General features: G+C 43.8%; 1 protein-coding gene across 1 annotated transcript in view; it reads right to left on the minus strand.

Moving 5' to 3' along the window:
- Window positions 1–5287: 5287 nt before the first annotated feature.
- The window catches only part of LOC143989405 (kinesin-like protein KIF28), a 38464-nt gene continuing 26618 nt past the window's right edge, over window positions 5288–17133 (minus strand). The window contains exons 3-4 of the mRNA XM_077489523.1: window positions 9674–9870; window positions 5288–5449 (exon numbers count right to left, since the gene is read on the minus strand). Of these exons, the coding sequence (XP_077345649.1) occupies window positions 5288–5449; window positions 9674–9870 (359 nt within the window). The remainder of the gene's footprint in view (window positions 5450–9673; window positions 9871–17133) is intronic.

Raw genomic sequence — 17133 nt, forward strand, 5'->3', positions numbered from 1 at the left:
TGTTCCTGTGTGTGATGTCTTGTTTATTTCTCCTTATAAGGTTGGCATTAAACGCCCATTTCTTAACAGGCAAGGGCTGGGGAAATCTGACATAGCATAAAACATTTGTTATCTCCGTTTTGCACTGCAGATAAGGTGCTATAATGGCAAACCATGCAGTAAATTGGGAGCATTGTTTTTCCTGTACCTAATCTTCTCTTGATTACACTGTTATGCATTTATGATGATTGATGCCCATCTTTAACCACTTCAGCCCAAATTTAACTCCCTTCCTGACCAGAATACTTTTTGCGATTCAGCACTGCGTCACTTTAACTGACAATTACACAATCGTGTAACATGGCTCCCAAACAAAATTGACATCCTTTTTTTTCCCCCACAAATAGAGCTTTCTTTTGGTGGCATTTGATCTGCAGTGTTTATTTTTTGCGCTATAAACAAAAAGAGAGCAACCATTTTGAAAAAACACATTATTTTTTACATTTTGCTATAATATCCCCCAAAAATTATATATATATATATATATATATATATATATATATATATATATATATAAAATTTCCTCAGTTTAGGCTGATGCGTATTTTTCTACATATTTTTGGCAAAAAAATCCCAATAAGCGTTTGGTTTGCACAAAAGTTATAGCGTTTACAAAATAGGGAATAGTTTTATGGCTTTTTTATGAATGTTTTTTACTAGTAATGGCGGCAATCAGATTTTTATCATGACTGCGACATTATGGCGGACACATCGGACATTTTTGGGACCATTGTCCTTTATACAGCAGTCGGCGCTATACAAATGCACTGATTCCTGTGTAAATTACACTGGCAGTGAATGGGTTAACCTCTAGGGGGCAGTGTAGGGGTTAAGTCTATCCCGGGAAGTGTTCCTAACTGTGGGGGGGGCATGGCTACCTGGGACATGTCACTGATCTCTGCTCCCGATCACAGGGAGCAGAGATCAGTGACACTGTCACTAGGCAGAATGGGGAGATGCTTGTTTACATTAGCATCTCCCTGTTCTTCCTCTGTGAGACGATCGTGGGTATCCCCACGTCGATTGAGTCTGCGGGACCCGGAACCCGACTCACGGAGCTTGCCACGCCCACAGGCCGCCTCTTAAAGGGCAATGTACACGTACGTTAGTTTGCCTGTACGAGCCCTTCTGCTGACATATATCGGCATGAGGCGGTCGGCAAGCGGTTAATGTTTAAAATATATATGTAAAGCCAAGACCTTTTAATTTTTTTAAATGTTTGAAAAACCTTGTTTATTCTATGGCCCAATGTGGAAATTACTTTTCACTTCCTCCACCAGGCTTAAGGGGAAGTGAGAGGCAATGACTTTAACCACTTAACAACCGGCCTATAGCCGAATGACTGCTACAGGACGGTTGCTTAACTCTGGGAGGCCGTCATATGACGTTCTCTCAGAATTCCGCTCTCATGCACCCCCTGGGGCACGCACTTGAGAGCATCCGTGGCCGCCGGGCTGTTTACCACGTGATCGCTCCGTCAAATGATGGAGCGATCACTTGTAAACAAACCGGTGTCATGCTATCGATCGGTACAGCGGAGGGGGAGAGATCGGTGTCAGCAGCGCTGTGGGCTGGATCTGCAGTGCCCACATCGCTGCTCACTGACAATTAACCCCTCAATTCCCTGCCGATACTCTGCAATGCTCTGCAATACCCAGCAATGCCCTGCCAATATTCTGCAATAAATTGCCATACCCAGCCATACTCGGTGATACCCAGCCATACACGGCCATACTCGGTGATACCCAGCCATGCTTGGCTGTACTCAGCCTCTGTATGTGGCCAGGCTGTGGAAGTCTCACGTGTGGTATCGCCGTACTTGGGAGGAGTAGGAGAATCTATTTTGGGGTGTCATTTTTGCTATGTAAATGCTATGTGTTAGAAACAATTGTATAAATGGACAACTTTGTGTTAAAAAAAAAAAATGCATTTTAACCACTTCCCGCCCACCGGCCATCCATATGACGTCCTTGACTTTGTGCTGGGATATCTTAATGATGCCTGTAGCTACAGGCATCATTCAGATATCCGCTTTTTCAGCTGGAGATTCCCTACACCATAAGAACAATCATAGCAGCTGTTCCACTGCTTGATCATTCTTACAGGAGGCGAGAGGGGACTACCCCCCCCCACCCCCGCCCTCTGGTGCTTCTACCGACTCGCCAATACAATCAAAGCCAGAATTGTTTTATTGTATGTTTTTTCTTTTTCTTTTTTTTTTCGGGATTCCTAGCTTAGAGGTGAGATGTGGGGTGTTATTGACCCTATATCTCACTGTAAAGAGGACCTGTCATGTCATATTCCTATTACAAGGGATGTTAACATTCCTTGTAATAGGAATAAAAGTGATCAAAAAATGTATTTTTGTGGAAAAAAATTGTCAAACTAAAAGTAAAATGAACAATAAAAAAAAATGTTAAAGTGCCCATGTCCCCATGTGCTCGCATGCAGAAGCGAACACATATCTAAGTCCCACCCACATATGAAAATGGTGTTCAAACCACACATGTGAGGTATCGCTGCGAACGTTAAAGCGAGAGCAATAATTTTTAAGTAGCGACGTTTGGCGCCATTCCATGAGCGTGTGCAATTTTGAAGGGTGACATGTTATCTATTTACTCGGCGTAACTTCATCTTTCACATTATGCAAAAACATTGGGCTAACTTTACTGTTTTTTTTTGTTTTTTTTTTGTTTTTTTTTAAAGCACAAAACTTTTTTTTCACAAAAAAAAACACGTTCAAAAAATTGCTGCGCAAATACCGTGTGAGATAAAAAGTTGCAACAACCACCATTGAATTCGCTAGGGTCTTTGCTAAAAAAAAAAACATATATAATGTTTTGGGGTTCTATGTAATTTTCTAGAAAATAAATGATGATTTTTACATGTGGGAGAGAGATGTCAGAATTGTCCTGGGTGCTCCAGAACATCTGAAAGTGCTCCCTGCATGTTGGGCCTCTGTATGTGGACACACTGTGTAAAAGTCTCACACATGTGGTATCGCCGTACTCGGGAGTAATAGCAGAATGTGTTTTGGGGTGTAATTTGTGGTATGCATATGCTGTGTGAGAGAAATAACCTGCTAATATGACAATTTTGTGAAAAAAGAAAAAAAAAATCTTGATTTTTGCAAAGAATTGTGGGAAAAAATAACTTAAACTCACCATGCCTCTTACTAAATACCTTGAAATGTCTTCTTTTCAAAAAGGGGTCATTTGGGGGGGTATTTGTACTTTTCTGGGATGTTAGGGTCTCAAGAAATAATAGGCTGTCAGTACTTCAGGTGATCCATTTTCAGATATTAGCACCATAGCTTGTGGACTCTATAATTTTCACAAAGACCAAATAATATCCACCAATTTGTACTTATTTTTACCAAAGATATGTAGTGGTATAAATTTTGGCCAAAATTTATGGAGAAAATTTTATAACCGAAACAAAGAAAAAATCATTTTTTACAGACTTTTCTGTCTTTTTTTTTTTCTTTTATAGCACAAAAAAACAACCCAGCGGTGATTAAATACCACCAAAAGAAAGCTCTATTTGTGTGAAAAAAAGGACAAATTTCATATAGGTACAGTGTTGCATGACTGAGTAATTATTGAAAATGCGAGAGCACCGAAAGTTGAAAATCGGTCTGGTTATTAAGGGTGTTTAAGTGCCCAGTGGTCAAGTGGTTAAAGTGAAGGAAAATGCCCTCAAAGTTTACAACCTTCAGGAAATTTCTATATTCCCGTTCTAATAAAAACTAAACTGCCGTGTTTCAAAATTTCTATCATTTTCTATATTATTGAGAATAGTCAGAAGGGCAAAAAGAGGGTGAATTCCCCCAGAAGGAACACTAACGGCAATAAAAACTTGATTCTGGTTCTGTAGGCATGCTTCAGCACGACTGGTAATCAGTACAGAACAATTTGTACAAAACGATCCTCTCTCCTCGGTGTCGGAACGAAAAATAATGGCACGGAGGAGAGATTACATCACTTCCTCTCCTGTGTTTACATTACAGGAGAGGAAGTGATGTCACGGAGGATTTTCATTCGTCGGGAGCGATCGCGAGGGGGTGGCCGTGAATGAATGGCCGCCCCCTCATCCCGGATCGCTCCCGAACGAATACCGACCGCCGCAGGCACCGGGGGGGGGGGCCCGATCGGGCCCCCCACCCGCGGGAAGGCAGGGACGTACATGTACGCCCATATGCTTTCCCGTACCATTCTGTCGACGTACATCGTCGTGCGGCAGTCGGCAAGTGGTTAAAACCAATATAGATGTCTATACAATGTCTCCATTTCTAGCAGGTTGCCTAATTCCAAGTCAGACACTTTTAACCACTAGAGATCCGCGATATAGCCGAATGACGGCTACAGCGCGGACCTGCATTGCCGTGACTGTCTATTGATGTTGATCCCGACCCCTTACCATGTGATCAGCTGTCGGCCAATGACAGCTGATCATGTGATGTCAACACAGCCAGCTTTTTTTTTTTTTTTTTTTTTCTCGGGCAGTCAAAAAATAAAAGCAGATCAGCGGTGGCAGTGAACATGACATCAGTCCCGATCACTGCAATGTCCCGTCAGATCCTCCGTGGCCACCTGTGCCGCCTACCAGTTCCCACCAGCGCCACCTGTCAGTGCCCACAATCAATACCTAAACAGTGCTGCACATCAGTGCCGCCTTAACTGTGCCTACCAATGCCGCCTCAGCGCCTATCAATGAAGCAGAAAAATTACCTGTTTGCAAAGTTTTATAACAAACTATTAAACGTGATTTTTATTTTTTTTCAAAATTTTCCATTTTTTTTGTTTGTTTAGAAAAAATAAAAACCCCAGTTGTGATTAAATACCACCAAAAGAAAGCTCTATTTTTGGGGAAAAAGAATGATTAAAATTATTTTGGGTACAGTGTTGTATGACCGTGCAATTGTCATTCAAAGTGCGACAGCACTGAAAGCTTAAAATTGATCTGCATAGGATGGGGGTTTAAGTGCCCAGTAAGCAAGTGGTTAAAGGATACACCCAAACCCAGTTAAACCTGAGAACATTACATTCAGCCAGTCTACAGTACCCTTTATTGTCACCACTCGAAATTAGCACAGATCTTGTTACTGCTCCTCCAGGCTTTTTCATCAGCGTTGCACTTTCCAATTACAGAATGCCATGAATAAAACAGCTAAAAGGTACACACAGTAGACTATTACCTGAAGAGAATTTGAGACCATTGGACTAAATAAAATACTTTTATTCTAAACTCAACATCTGCTATATGCAACCTCTTGTCTTTTTTTCTTTACGATGGCTGCAACGTCATTTTTCAGCTTGCAGATACAAGACTCAAGTTGTTGCCAAAAGTCTTTAAACATTTGTGACTGCTTCTCTGTAAATAGCCGCAGCAGATAAATGTTTTCTTCTTCCTGGATAGAAAAAAAATGCTTTGATTTCTATACACATATTGTCCATATATCATTATACATGTGAAGATGTTACAGTGTATATTGTCCATTTTGTAACAGACTTGTGTTGACTAGTAAATGGAAGTGTTGATGTTTTGTTCATTTGTGGAAAAACAACAAATTCTCCTGCGCTCTGGTTTCTTGGTCTTTGAAATGTGATATATACAGTTTGAAATGGTGTTGTCGCTAAGTCTTGCAGCCCTCCTTTAGAACATTGGGTGTTCAAATACTAGAGAGAAACAATACAAAAGAGGGGAAGGTGCACTGACCTAGTGCATTACCATAAAACAGCTTTATTTAAAAATAAATCAAATAGCAGAATGGCTACTCACAAACAAGTATTGATCAAAGGCAAAATCAATACAAATAGATCCATCGCACCAAACGTTTGGCGAATCCAGACCAGATGTCAGAGGAATTGGTCAATACCTCTACGGAAATTGCTAACGCGTTTCGGGAGTGACCCCCTTTCTTCAGAGCCAAAAAAGGGCAATGGTCTCTCGCTGGAGGCTACCGGTATATATATATATATATATATGGAAGCCTCTAAACCCATGTGGTCGGAAGGGTCATGAAGCTCCACCCCAAAAAAAAAAAAAAAAAAGCCATTCACATATAGGGAAACATTTTCTAGTAAACACCTCCATGCAAAAGAGGGGGCGACTATGAGTGTCCCCTCTTTTACAAAAACACACGCGTGTGCACATACACACACATGTGTGGGTGCACATATGCACATAGTTCACTCTAACTTACTTATTATGCTCCTATCTGTATACTCGTGCGGGAAAGAAGGACAAGGCTTTACCTTAGATTTACGCCAGTGACCACTCCGGCATTTTATTCGTTGATACATGAAAACCGCACCTGTATGTACAGGGAGGAAGTACTCGGTGATCGCTCTCATGTAGGCTGGAGCGCACCTAGTCCCGTATAACAGGAAGTGCGGGCGGATATGCGTTCCACCCGCAACTTCCGGCCGCCCCAGCATGGACACTTCCGCTCAGGCGCACATCGAGGACGCCCGAGCACAAGCGTCCATCGGCATATCATGCTCCACTCACGCTCCAGCGGTCTGGTTACACGCAGGAGCGTGAGTGGAGCATGATATGCCGATGGACGCCTGTGCTCGGGCGTCCTCGTGCGCCTGAGCGGAAGTGTCCATGCTGGGGCGGTTTTCATGTATCAACGAATAAAATGCCGGAGTGGTCACTGGCGTAAATCTAAGATAAAGCCTTGTCCTTCTTTCCCGCACGAGTATACAGATAGGAGCATAATAAGTAAGTTAGAGTGAACTATGTGCATATGCGCACCCACACGTGTGTGTATGTGCACACGAGTGTGTTTTTGTAAAAGAGGGGACACTCGTAGTCGCCACCCCTCTTTTGCATGGAGGTGTTTACTAGAAAATGTTTCCCTATATGTGAATGGGTTTTTTTTTTTTTTTTTTGGGTTGGAGCTTCATGACCCTTCCGACCACATGGGTTTAGAGGCTTCCATATATATATACCGGTAGCCTCCAGCGAGAGACCATTGCCCTTTTTTGGCTCTGAAGAAAGGGGGTCACTCCCGAAATGCTTTAGCCATTTCCGTAGAGGTATTCACCAATTCCTCTGACATTGGTCTGGATTCGCCAAACGTTTGGTGCGATGGATTTATTGGTATTGATTTTGCCTTTGATCAATACTTGTTTGTGAGTAGCCATTCTGCTATTTGATTTATTTTTAAATAAAGCTGTTTTTATGGTAATGCACTAGGTCAGTGCGCCTTCCCCTCTTTTGTATTGTTCATTTGTGGATGCATTCTATTTGCTATAGCTCAAAAGTAGATACAAGTTTCTGGCATGAGGAAGCATTGAACACGGGAATGGAATCCTGAGAAATATGCATACTACCTAAAGGAGTCTTCCTGTCCAATATTTTCTACTGTTTGGTGACTAGAATATGCAGAGTAAATAATAAAGCTAACATTCCTCAAACTTTGCATAGAATGCTCATGATGTTGGTCATCCATAACCATTTCCTCTTACTGAAAGCTAATCTCATCCCTTAATTGAATTACGCTGATAGAATCTTGCAAAGCTGTAAAATAGAGAATGATGGACAGAGGCAATCTGGTAATATGAAGTAGTCCCAATGACAGCCTAGTTGGGGGTCATTAGATCATTCTGGAAGTAAACGTATCACAAGAGGAATACATTGCTTATGTCTTTTTTGAAATGGTTCTAAAACCTGAAGCATTTATCACCTTGCATTCTACGCATTAAGTTAAACAACTTTCAGTATGCAGGGCCCCCTTAATACTTGAGCCTGAGCACGATCCAGCGACATGCATGAGAGTGGCTGCTCTTCTGGGTGTCTGCCTCCTAATTTGCTGAGACAGCAGCAGAAGCCATTGGCTCCCGCTGCTGTCTATCACAGCTGACGGTGTTTTTTCAAACACGTGGAAGTGTCAGCTGCTGAAGAAAAACCATTTGTGCTGTTTTTAAGCTGTTTTCAAACTTTTAATGGAATATTTTTGGAATAAATGCTAAATGTACTTCACCAGGGAAGTTCCATCTTTCTTTATTTTCCACTAATAACACTGGTTTCCTGCTGAGGACATTACATCCATCTGGAGTATATCCATTGAAAACATCCAGCGATCGATACCAATTGAATGCCGATTGAATCCTGTTGTTGACAACCTTTGTGGCCGTTGGAAATTTTGGTTGGGATTGTCGTTTGGGCCTATTATGATACCTGTAATGGGTGTCATGGGATTCTGGTGAGTAGGATGTGTGGCAGGTGTTGATGGTGGTGGAATATTTTAACCAAGACCCGGAATACATCAGAGCACTGAAAATTGAATGAACTCTATTGCATCACGTTTTTTTGCATTTATATTTTGGTGCAATTTGTGCACCACTTGGGACACTATATCAATTTGTATAAATTCTTTGCAGTCACGATCTTTGAAAATTTTGCATATTGGGATTGTAATTATTCACAGAGAGTGCAGTTTAATTAATTTTTATTAATTACTTTCACTACTTTATTTCACTTATAACGAGCTGCTCCTATCTTGTTTATTTCATTAGTCTTAATTGACACCATTTGCACAGTTCAAGTGTGTTTTCACTCTTAATTTATCACAGCCAATTGCTGTGCTGTGAGTATGCTCAGCTGCAGGCAAGGGGACATATGGGTATGCCACAGCCCTTTTTTTTGTTTTGGGGTGCATATGTGACTGGACACAGCATGAGTTTGGAGGCTGAAGTCAGCTGATCGGCTGTGGCCAATCACACAGTTTTTGTAAACCGCCATTACTACTATCGTAACCTAGCTGTTATATATACACCATAGTTTGTAGACAGAAATTTTTGCACAAACCAATTAATATACACTTATTGGATTTTTTATTTTGTTTGGGAAAAGATGTAATACAATATATTTTTGCCTAAATTTATGAAGACATTTGATTATCAAATAAAAAATATGTTTTATAACAAAGTAAAAAATGATCAAATGCCACCGAAAGAAAACTCAATTTGTGTGAAAAAAAATTATATAAGTTTTATTTGTGTTGCATGATTGTGCAATTGCCAGTTAAAGAGGCACTCCAGTCTGGGAAAAAAAAATTAAGTCAGCAGCTGCAAATACTGTAGCTGCTGACTAATATAAGGACACTTACCTGTCCAGGGATCCTGCGATGTCAGCACCCCGAGCTGATTCGTCAACCGGCTTCATGTGCAGGCATCGGGATTGTAAGTAAGGGAAACCGGCAGAGAAGCTTTCAATTCGCTTTCTGAATGGTCCCCCTGACTTCTGGGTGTGTTTCCCAGATGGTAAGGAGCAGGGGCCAGAAATGCAAATAGATTGGCTATCTTACCCCGAAATTGAGAGCAGGTACTTGTCAAAACCCGCTCCCCCCCCCCACCCCCAAAAAGCACCAAATGTGACAGTGGAGGGGGGTGCAGTGCGAACAAGCAAAGCTTCCCCTTTTTGGGTGGAACTCCGCTTTAAAGTAGCGCAGTGCTGAATTGCAAAAAAATAAATAAATGCCCTGGTTATGAAATGGGTAAAACCTTATGGAGCTCAAGTGGTTACATTTAAATGTCCTTCCTTTAAAGATAAAGTGTACACGATACTACCTTTTTGCCCAGCTATTTAGAGCATTTGAAAAATTAGTTTTAAATGTTCTTACTGGTGGCTTGTAGTGTTTCAGCCTCAGGAAATGCCCTCGGATAGTGTTCATGCTTTGATAGAAAACTTTCAGAGCTTTTGCAAAGTCTGCATCATAGCTGGCCCTGTGCATCGGAGTTCTCACTACTTCTTTTGAAGAACCTGCAGAATGCGAACTTTCAGCAGAACTGTTGTAGCCTCTAACAGCCTTCTCACAACCTAGAAAGCAAGCACGTTTTAATACAATCCAGAAAGGAAGAAAATGTTACTGTATATGCAAAATATGGAAACAAATTGTATTGCAAGTACTTAGCCTGGTACCTTTTGTAAAATCTAGTGAATATATTTCCATCAAGAACCTACCTTTTTCACTGCAGTCTTGGCCATTTACCTTCTAAGGATTACCCTCCCGACAATACTTGCTCCGATCATTCTGAAAAGTCTCTTCCCACTGTAGCGCCGGGCTCCTGAAGAGCACGTGCTATGTTTTTGTCAATTTAGTTTTCCTAAGACCATAGTTGGGTTTTAGGGTTAATTTTAGTAAATTATGGTCTCGGTATCAGTTTGGCTGGATGGTGCTATGTTCTGCCTGGTCATAGGTGTGGGTGTCACCTTTGCCAGGCATTGGAACGCAGTCCGGTTGGACGCATTGGGTACCAATCTCTCTCCCAGAGCCAATCAGTGGGTGCGTTGTCTCGCTGTGTATTCCGGGAGAGGGTACTTGAGGTGCTGAGATCACGTGATTCTAGGTTCCAGTCCAGAAGTATGTTCTGACTGCCTGGTCCTCCTGACCAGCCCCCAGAGGCCCTCATGGCCTGGCGTGCGGATCCATCCATTTCCGAGTCTTGGGGCTGGCTAGCCCGAGGCACGCTAACTGGAAGGAGGGTTCCAAGGTGGTCCGGTGCCGTCTCGGGTTTGGAGAGGCCCTGCAACTGAAAATGCAACCAGGGGAGGACTCTAAAGAAGTTCTACAAACAAGTCTGTGGCAGAGACTTTGCTATACTTAAATCACTTGTCGGTTGCTAAATTCACCAAAAATGTATCCGATAGTTGAAATATCCAGTTGCGACTGGCTATTCCCTGGATCACCTAGAGAGACATTCAAGTGTCAGCAGTTCCAAGAGTACCTGAGCTTTACAACGCATACCTTCTATTCCCTACTGATAGACTGTGTTCTGTTCAGAGTTTTGCAAATAAAAATTCCTAAAGGGATTCAAGTGTCGGTCGCTACAGTTTATTGGGCCATCAACCTCGGGAAACCCCTAGATGAGCACTAGGTGGAGAAGGTAACGGTAAGCCCATCAAAACCAGCCGCTCCTTTGGGGGGGGGGGGGGGGTGCTACACCACCTATTTTATGTTGATTTAGTTCCTGTACAGTAAGGGAAAGAAGTATTTAGATCCTCTGCTGATTCTGTACATTTGCCCACTGACAGAATTATAAATTGATTTGCATTTTAATGAGTGAAATAAGCATTTGATCCCCTATCAATCAGCAAGATTTCTGGCTCTCCAGGCATCTTCTATATAGGTAATGAGCTCCTGCTCTCAGCTTACCTGTATAAAGGACACCTGTCCACAGAAGAAATCAATCAGATTCCAATCTCTTCACCATGGCCAAGACCAAAGAGCTCTCCGGGGACGTCAAGGGCAAGATTGTAGACTTACACAAGCCTGGAATGGGCCACAAGACCATCGCCAAGCAGCTTGGTGAGAGGATGACAACAGTTGGTGCGATTATTCGCAAATGGAAGAAACACAATAACTGTCAATCTCCCTCAGTCTGGGGCTCCATTCAAGATCTCACTTTGTGGCATTTCAATGATCATGAGGACAGTGGGGAATTGGCCTATAACTACACGGGAGAATCTTGTCAATGATCTCAAGGCAGCTGAGACCATAGTCACCAAGAAAACAATTGGTAACACATTACGCCGTGAAGGACTGAAATCCTGCAGTGCCCACAAGGTCCCCCTGCTCAGGAAAGCACATGTACAGGCCCATCTGAAGTTTTCTAATGAACATCTGAATGATTCGGAGAACTGGGTGAAAGTGTTGTGGTCAGATGAGACTAAAATCAAGCTCTTTGGCATCAACCCAACTCGCTGTGTTTGGAGGAGGAATACTGCCTATGACCCCAAGAACATCATCGCCATCATCAAACATGGAGGTGGAAACAGTATGCTTCGAGGGTGTTTTTTCTACTAAGGGGTCAGGACAACTTCACCACATCAAAGGGAAAATGTACTGTCAAATCTTGAGTGAAAACCTCCTTCCCTCAGCCAGGGCATTGAAAATGGGTCGTGGATGGGTATTCCAGCATGACGAGGACCTAAAACACATGGCCAAGGCAACAAAGAAGTGGCTCAAGAAGAAGCACATTAAGGACCTGGAGAGGCCTAGCCAGTCTCCAGACCTTAATCCCATAGAAAATATGTGGAGGGAAATGAAGGTTCGTGTTACCAAACATCTGCCTCGAAATCTTAATGACTTGGAGAGGATCTGCAAAGAGGAGTGGGGCAAAATCCCTCCTGAGATGTGTGAAAACCTAGTGGCCAACTACAAGAAACGTCAACAAGGGTTTTGCCACCAAGTACGAAGTTGTGTTTTGTGAAGGGGTCAAATACTTATTTCACTCATTAAAATCCTAATCAATTCATAACGTTTTTGAATTGCATTTTTCTGGATATTTTTGTTTCTATTCTGTCTCTCGCTGTTAAAATAAACCTATCATTAAAATTATAGACTGATCATTTTTTTTTGTCAGAGCAAACGTAGAAAATCAGCAGGGGCTCAAATACTTTTTTCCCCTCACTGTACATTCTCCTGCACCTCCAACCTGCACATACAGTCAGACATCTCTGACCTGTCAAATAATAAACCCCTAATGAAACTTAGGTCATATATTATACAATTTTACTTTAGGATTACCAAAACCATATAATACAAGGTCAAGCCTAATCATTTTTAATTTGCATGCAGTCAAGCAGGCCATTGCACTACATAGTTGAAGGTACATCTAAAAGAAATTGAATAAGAAAATGGGATTTTTATATACAGCTTACCTGTAAAATCCTTTTCTTGAGAGTACATCACGGGACACAGGAGCTTCATTACATAGTGGGTTATATAGGCACCTCTGGTGATTGGACACTGGTTGACCCCAATTAAGGAGAATTCCTCCCCTATATAACCCCTCCCATCTGGGAGGCACCTCAGTTTTGTAGCAAAGCCATAAGAAACCACGTAAAACCCAAGAGGGGCGGGAGCCCTGTGTCCCATGATGTACTCTCAAGAAAAGGATTTTACAGGTAAGCTGTATATAAAAATCCAATTTTCTTGATCATACATCACGGGACACAGGAGCTTCATTACATAGTGGGATGTCCCATAGCAATGCTCAGATCGAGGGGAGGGAGACACAGATCATAAATATAGGCCGCCAGGGACCGGAGGACCTAAACTGCAGCCTGCAGTACACTGCGCCCGAAGGCGATATCCTCTTGCCCTCTGACATCCACCTGATAGAATCTGGTGAATGTGTGGACTGATGACCAAGTCGCAGCCTTACAGATCTGAGCCAGGGAGGCCTGGTGATGCACTGCCCAAGAAGCACTAACAGCTCTAGTAGAGTGCGCTTTCACCCGAAAAGGAGGAATCTTCCCCTTTAAACCATAGGCCTGAGAGATAACTTGCCTGATCCATCTTGAGAGAGTGGATTTTGACGCCGCCTGGCCCTTTCTAGGGCCTTCCGGCAGAATAAATAAACAATCAGTTTTTCTTATTTGAGTAGTTGCTTGAAGATAAATACTGATTGCTCTAACCACATCTAAAGTGTGTAAAGATTCTTCTTCTGTGGATTGAGGGTCCGGAAAAAAGGATGGTAGGATTACATCCTGATTCAAATGGAAACCCGAAACCACCTTAGGCAGAAAGGACCTGTTGGGACGCATGACCACCCGGTCCTTATGGATAATTAAATACGGCTCCTTACTGGAAAGAGCTGCCAACTCTGATACTCTTCTAGCCGTAGATATGGCTACTAAGAAGACCAGCTTTTTAGTCAGGAGAGCTAAAGAAGCCAGGTGTAAAGGTTCAAATGGTTGCCCCTGTAAGGCCGAGAGAACCAAATTCAGATCCCATGGGCATACCGGAGGTTTAACTGGCGGTTTTGTCCGCATAGCCCCCTGGATAAAAGCCTGCACTAGGGAATGTGATGCAAGCGGTTTTTGAAAAAATACCGACAGGGCCGAAATCTGCAGTTTGATAGTGCTTATGGCCCAATTCATTTCCAGGCCTGACTGGAGAAAGGCCAAGATTCTGTTAATGACATACTTTCTAGGATGCCATTTCCTGAGTTCACACCAGGAAACATATGTCCTCCAGATCTTGTAATAAACAAGTCTGGAGGCCGGCTTTCTGGCATTGACCAGAGTAGAAAGGACTGGCCCCGAAAGGCCACGGTCTCTCAGAATGTGGGTCTCAGCAGCCAGACCGTCAAATTCAGACTGCGTAAAGCAGGATGGTAGATTGGACCCTGTGAGAGCAGATCTGGCCGGAGAGGGAGGGTCCATGGCCTGCCTACTGCCAACTTCATGATTTCTGCATACCATGGTCGCCTGGGCCAAGCCGAGGCCACCAAGAGGACCGACTTTGTCTCCCTCTTGACCCTTCCCAGGAACCGCAACAGAAGCGGGCTCGGGGGGAAGGCATAGATCAGATTGTACTGATCCCAGGGAACTGTCAGAGCATCTGACCCCTGAGCAAGTGCATCTCTTGTCCTTGACACAAACTTGTCCAGCTTCCTGTTGAACCTGGAAGCAAACAGATCTACGTCTGGAGTACCCCACTTGTGACATATGTTCTGAAACACGTCGGGGTGCAGAGCCCATTCTCCTGGGCACAACTGCTGGCGGCTGAGAAAATCCGCCTGCCAATTCTCCACTCCTGGGATGAAGACTGCAGAAAGACACGGAACATGCTTTTCTGCCCAGACAAGTATGCGATTCACCTCTTTTTGGGCCACCAGACTTCTGGTACCGCCCTGGTGATTGATATAAGCCACTGCGGTGGCATTGTCGGACTGAACCCGAACTGGGAAACCTCGCAGTCTGTAAGACCACTCCATGAGTGCCATGTAAACTGCCCGGATCTCTAAGATATTTATGGGCAGTAGATTCTCGGTCGCAGACCATTTCCCCTGCGAGCATGTTTCCTCCAATACAGCTCCCCAGCCTGTCAGGCTGGCATCTGTTGTGATAATCTTCCATGAGAGAGGAAGAAAGGTTTTGCCCTTCAAATTCTTGGTTTGTAACCACCAGACAAGACTCTTGCGTGTCCCTGGGGATAGACGCATAGGAAGATCCAGAGATTGGGGCTTCCTGTTCCAAGCCGCAAGGATGCATCCTTGTAAAGGCCTTGAATGGAACTGGGCGAATGGGACGGCCTCGAAGGAGGCGACCATCTTCCCTAACAATCTCATGCACAACCGAATGGAGGAGGATCTTCTGCCCAGAGTCAGGCGCACCAGATCCCCAATGGCCAAGGCTTTTAGCCTTGGAAGAAACACCCTGCCCTGAGCGGTGTCGATGATCATACCTAGGTATTCCAACCTGGTAGTCGGTTGTAGGGACGACTTTTCTAGGTTTATAATCCAACCTAGGCGTTCTAGGTGTTCTAGCGTTTCGGTGACGCTGCGACTTAGGAACGCTGCAGTTTTCTCCATGAGAAGCAAGTCGTCTAGATAAGCCATGACGGCTATGCCCTGAGCTCTTAAGTTTGCTAAGAGAGGGTCTAGAATCTTTGTGAAGACTCGAGGGGCTGTAGCAAGCCCGAACGGCAAGGCCACAAATTGAAAATGGCGCTGCTCTACCGCGAACCTTAGGAATTTTTGGTGTGCGGGAAAAATTGGCACATGGAGATATGCATCCTTGATATCTATTGATGCCATGAATTCTCCTCCTTGCAGGGAGGAGACCACAGTATGGATTGACTGCATTCGGAAGGACCGGATGTGTAAAAACCGGTTCAGGTCTTTCAGATCCAAGATAGGTCTGACACTTCCACTTGGTTTTGGAACGGTGAAGAGATTTGAGTAAAACCCCGAACCCTGATCTTTCGGGTTCACTTCTACTATCACACCCTGGGATAGTAACTGATCTAAGGCCAGAAATAGCGGTTTTTGCTTTACTGAATCCCTGGGGATCCTTGACCTTAGGAAACGAGAAGGTGGAATCTCCTGAAACTCTAGCTTGTAGCCCAGAGATACTGAAGAGATCACCCACTTGTCCTGGATCTCTTCCCGCCAGGCGCCTGCAAACTGCAGGAGCCTTCCCCCCACTCTGCCGAGCGGGGGCGCCCCTTCACAAGGAAGTTTTTGGGCTCTGCTTGGCAGGCTTTCGCCCCCAAGTCTTTTTCTGTCCCTGGGCTTGGCCTTGAGCCTTTCTGGTAGAGGAGGACTGAGAAGGCCGTCGCCACTGTTTAGAGCTTGATGCTTCGGGAGAGAGAGCACGCCTGAATGAAGGACGCTTGCTCTTTTTGACTGGAAGGAGAGTAGATTTTCCTCCTGAAATATTTTGGACGAACTTATCTAGTTCTTCTCCAAACGAACGCTCCCCTTTAAACGGGAACCCAGTCAAATGCTTCTTGCATGACAGCTCAGCTGCCCAATTCTTTAGCCATAGGGCCCTTCGCATGTGAACCAACATGAGAGACAAACGTGATGCTTGTTGGACGGAATCCAAAATCGCATCAATTATGAAACACAGAATGTGAGGCAATTCTGTATAATTTTCTACTTCCTCACTGGGAAGGAGCCCAAGCATCTGTTTAACCTGTTCCTTGAGGAACTGACACAACCCCACGGCTGCGACTGTAGGTTGCACCACAGTGCCAGCCATGGAAAAGGAGGCTTTTAATAAGGTTTCCAGCTTTTTATCAGTTGGATCCTTGAATACCTGCGCATTATCCAAAGGACAAGTTAGGTTCTTATTCACACAAGAAACAGCCGCATCGACAGATGGGACCCCCCACTTCTTGGTGAAACTTTCCTCCACAGGATAATGCATAGAAAACCTCTTAGGAGGAGCAAACAGTTTATCGCGATGTCCCCAATCCTCATACATCAATTTATCCATTAAAGGATGAATTGGGAAGGAATAGGCAGTCTGTGGGGTTTTCCTGACTCCCAGGGAAGAGACAGAGGACGTAGCGACTTCAGCAGCAGGCATTCTGAATGTGGTACGCACCAATTCAGTATAATACTGCACCTGTTTTCTGAGCGCCTGGGAGGAGGGGACTATCTCCTCTTCCTCTGACTCATCCGACTGCTCATGATCCCTATCCATACAAAGATAGGGATCCCTCCTCATTTTCAGAAGAATCATCTGAGAGAGGGATATCAGCAGAGGGAGGGGATCTACCCCTTTTCCTGCTATCTTTTAAGGAAACAGAAATAAAATTCATGATTCTCCCTTCAAAACCTT

The sequence above is a fragment of the Lithobates pipiens genome, unplaced genomic scaffold (assembly GCF_037356315.1).
Source record: "Lithobates pipiens isolate NorthernLeopardFrog02 unplaced genomic scaffold, aLitPip1_a1.2 Scaffold_18, whole genome shotgun sequence".
NCBI classification, from domain to species: Eukaryota; Metazoa; Chordata; class Amphibia; order Anura; family Ranidae; genus Lithobates; species Lithobates pipiens.